General features: G+C 53.8%; 1 protein-coding gene across 1 annotated transcript; it reads left to right on the forward strand.

Moving 5' to 3' along the window:
• The first annotated feature begins 339 nt into the window (after positions 1-339).
• LOC123068319 (UDP-glycosyltransferase 72B1-like) lies at positions 340-1,990 on the forward strand. Its single transcript, XM_044490886.1, has one exon. The coding sequence runs from the start codon at positions 410-412 to the stop codon at positions 1,805-1,807; it is 1,398 nt and encodes a 465-aa protein (XP_044346821.1). The 5' UTR covers positions 340-409; the 3' UTR covers positions 1,808-1,990.
• The last annotated feature ends 1,828 nt before the right edge of the window (positions 1,991-3,818 follow it).

Here is a 3,818-nt window from a genome sequence, read left to right on the forward strand (position 1 = left end):
TAAGGTTGGAAAGGGAAAGACGGATGGGCTCCACGGGCGACAGCAGTGTTGTCCGGGGTAGGCGGACGACGCGGATGAATTTTTAGCCGGGTGGATTGAAGTGGGACGTGCCAATGTGTGTGCACCGTCGAATGGTAAAGGCGGAACTTGCCAAAATTTTGTGTTTAGCTAACACCAAATAGCCGCAAGGATTGGGCGTGAACGGAAAATAGGTACAATCACTGCATGCGCGTGATCCATCATCCCCAATCACGGGGGCAGGCTATCCGATCTACAGCTAGATCAGATCTTGGGATACGAATCTACGTGCATGTTGTTGGATAAATTAATTCACTCCTCCTCCCCTATTTCACCCCCAATGCATGCTGTTGGATAAATAATCCCAAGGAGAAAACACAGGGGCAAAGCAATGGAGGCGAGCGGCACGGCTGAGGCTCCCCGGCCACCGCACGTGGCGATGCTGGTGACGCCCGGGATGGGCCACCTGGTCCCGCTCGCGGAGCTTGCCAAGCGCCTGGCCGCGCGGCACGGCGTCACGGCCACGCTCATCACCTTCGCGTCCACGGCGTCGGCTACGCAGCGGTCCTTCCTCGCCTCCCTCTCGGCCGCCATCTCCTCCATGTCCCTTCCGCCCGTCGACCTCTCCGACCTGCCACCCGGCGCCACCATCGAGACGCTCATGTCCGAGGAGTGCGCCCGCTTGGTGCCGGCGCTGACGGGAGTTCTGTCGGGTCTCAGGGAGACGACGCGGCTGGTGGCTTACGTGGCCGACCTCTTCGGGGCGGACTCGTTCGACGCTGCCGTGGCCGCCGGCGTGCCCAGAAGGTACCTGTTCCATCCGGGGAACCTGCATGGGCTAACGTTCATCCTCCACCTCCCGGAGATCGATGTTTCCATGCCCGGTGAGTTCCGGGACCTCGCCGAGCCCGTCAGGCTGCCCGGCTGCGTTCCCATCCCAGGGCCGGACGTCATGTCGTCGTTCCAGGACAAGTCTGACCCCTGCTACCGGTGGATGGTGCACCACGCCAAGCGCTACCTAGAATCCGAGGCCATCCTGGTGAACTCCTTCGACGCCGTCGAGCCGGAGGCCGCCAGGGTGCTCTCTCACCCAGAGCCCGGGCGCCCTCCAGTGTACAACATCGGTCCACTCATACGGGCCGACGCCGGCGAGGAGCCGCGCGCTGCGTGCCTGGACTGGCTCGACCGGCAGCCGCACAAGTCCGTCATCTTCGTCTCGTTTGGCTCCGGAGGCTCGCTGCCGACGGAGGAAATGCACGAGCTGGCGCTCGGGCTGGAGCTCAGCGGGCAGCGCTTCCTGTGGGTGGTGCGGAGCCCGAGCGACGAGGGGTCCGTGAACGCCAATTACTACGACGCCGAGAGCAAGAAGGACCCACTGGCCTACCTCCCGGACGTCGGCCTCCTGGTGCCGTCGTGGGTGCCGCAGACGGAGGTGCTCGCTCACGAGGCCACGGGAGGCTTCTTGGTGCACTGTGGGTGGAACTCGGTCCTGGAGAGCCTGGTGCACGGCGTGCCCATGGTCGCGTGGCCGCTCTTCGCCGAGCAGCGGCAGAACGCCGTGATGCTTTCAGAGGGTGTCAAGGCCGCCATGCGAGTGCCGGCGACGAAGAGGAAGGAGGAGATCGCTGCGGCAGTGAGGGAAGTGATGGCAGGCCAAGGCAAAGGCGCCCAGGTGAGAGCTAATGTGGCCGCGCTGCAGAAGGCGGCCATGGAAGCTCTTCTTGAGGGCGGTGCCGCCACGACCGCGCTGGATGAGGTGGTGCGCAAGTGGACACGCGAGTATTGCTAGGTGAAGAAACCTACCTATACATCTTGCTCCTTCTGTCTGTGTGCATCGTGATAATGATGTGTCTTCTTTTAAGAAATAAAAATAGGATGTGGGTAGGATTCATCTAGATGTGACATAACTATGTCACATCTATGCAAGGCATCACACAACATCAGCAAAAAAAAATTAAATTTTTTTGCTTTGTGCATATCTTGAAGCCCCTTATTATGTGATGAACTATTTAGATGTGACATCCTTAGGGGTTGTTTGGATACTGGGATTTTACCAAACCAGTTTGGCGTACACACGTTTTCGGTTACAACAAAGTAAAACTATGTTTGGTTAACATAACAAATCCATGGATAAGTAAATCTTGGTTTTACCATAACTGAAAAACTGAGTTTATGGAAAAGCGATAATTAGACGTTTTTCTATAAACCAGTTCATCATCCGCCGCACACGACCGGCATACAACGCAGCTGGCCTGCATGTTGCCGTCGCCATCAAGTCGTTTCCCTGCAACAATTCATCAACGCCTACCGCACCGCCCGCGACCCTCGTCGCCGACGTTGCCGCCGGCCGCCGCCGTCACCGGCGACCACTGGTCCTATCCCAACGACAACTCATCTCGCGTCGCTCGCGTCCGTCGCCATCGTCGGACCATCGTCATCATCGTCGACCATCGCTCCTTCCCCGGCGAGCCCTCATCCTGCGTCGCCGGCGGTCGTCGCCAACTCGCGATCACAGTTGACCACTGGTCCTTCCCGAGCGGGCACTCTTCTCACGTCTTCCTCGCCGACGGCGGTCTCTTACAAATTTGATCTTGAGATTTTGTGTGGCAGCAGTTGATTCCTTGCATGCTCGTTCTTGTTCTTGAATGATTGGTCATTCTCATTACCGTCGCACATGCAACAATTCACTTGCGAGCATTCTGATTGCTTTTGATGATGGGTGGGTATGGCAGGAAGGACCACTAGTAATTTGGCTGTTAGCATGATCTCGTGCTCCAGCAAGCTGGTTTCCTCGAGGCCACAATGTTGCATCTTCGTCAGCCCTCACCTTCACCGCTGCCCAAGGAACCATCGCCGGCGATAATGTCGTCCAAACCGGCCAGCTGCAGTGCTACTCTCTCTTTGGCTGCGACAATGATGGACCCCATCCAGGAAGTACGAAGAGATGGCCGGCATCCAACTGGAATCATTCATCTCTTACGCGGCGGCGGCGACGGTGCAACCCTCATGCTTAAATATGTTTTATCATCCAAACAAGGTTTTGTGTACACCTGTTTCTAACTGAATTATTAGTAAAACTAGTTTTCTGAAAAAATCCAACTAAAACGCGTTTTATTAAAACTAGGCGTTAATCCTATTTATCCAAACAACCACTTAAAAAACATGTAGATGTGAATTAGTCATTGTGATAAAAATACCTCTCTTCTTCAACGTGGTTGGTTGTACCACATTTTTTAGAGTGGATTTTCAATTGTATATTTGTAAGGTCTATTTTGCATACACTATGTCAACATGGAAACAGTCAAGCGCCACATGAGCAGGTCAACACTGGTCTGGGCAAGTTAGGGCTCTCCATGAATAACTTGCACGGAGTATAGTTTTAGGACTAACTTGACACACCAAAATTAGGTATTAGACCTATGAGAGTGAATTGCAAAAAAAAAAAAAAAACAGACACACCATATTTCAAGTCGACATACGAATTTGCCACCACATTCCTTGGGCGCCTAAAAAATCTACTAGTTTTGTTTCTAATTTTCTCAATAAACACTAAGGATCAATTTGACAAGATTGTAATTCAATTTCTGACAGAAAGGGCCCACCTGTAAGCGCTGACATGGCATAAAACGGTAAACACTGTTTGTTGACCGTTAAGTAAGACATGGGCCCCACCAATCATCAGCCGAACTAACAAAAGGGTCCTTGAAAATTACAAAAATCGCCCTAGAAACAAAATTATATTTCAATTGACCCCTTGCACGGGGGTTGTTGTGCCCGTGAGCACTGTCACCGTCGGAGGG

The sequence above is a fragment of the Triticum aestivum genome, chromosome 3B (assembly GCF_018294505.1).
Source record: "Triticum aestivum cultivar Chinese Spring chromosome 3B, IWGSC CS RefSeq v2.1, whole genome shotgun sequence".
Classification (NCBI taxonomy): Eukaryota; Viridiplantae; Streptophyta; class Magnoliopsida; order Poales; family Poaceae; genus Triticum; species Triticum aestivum.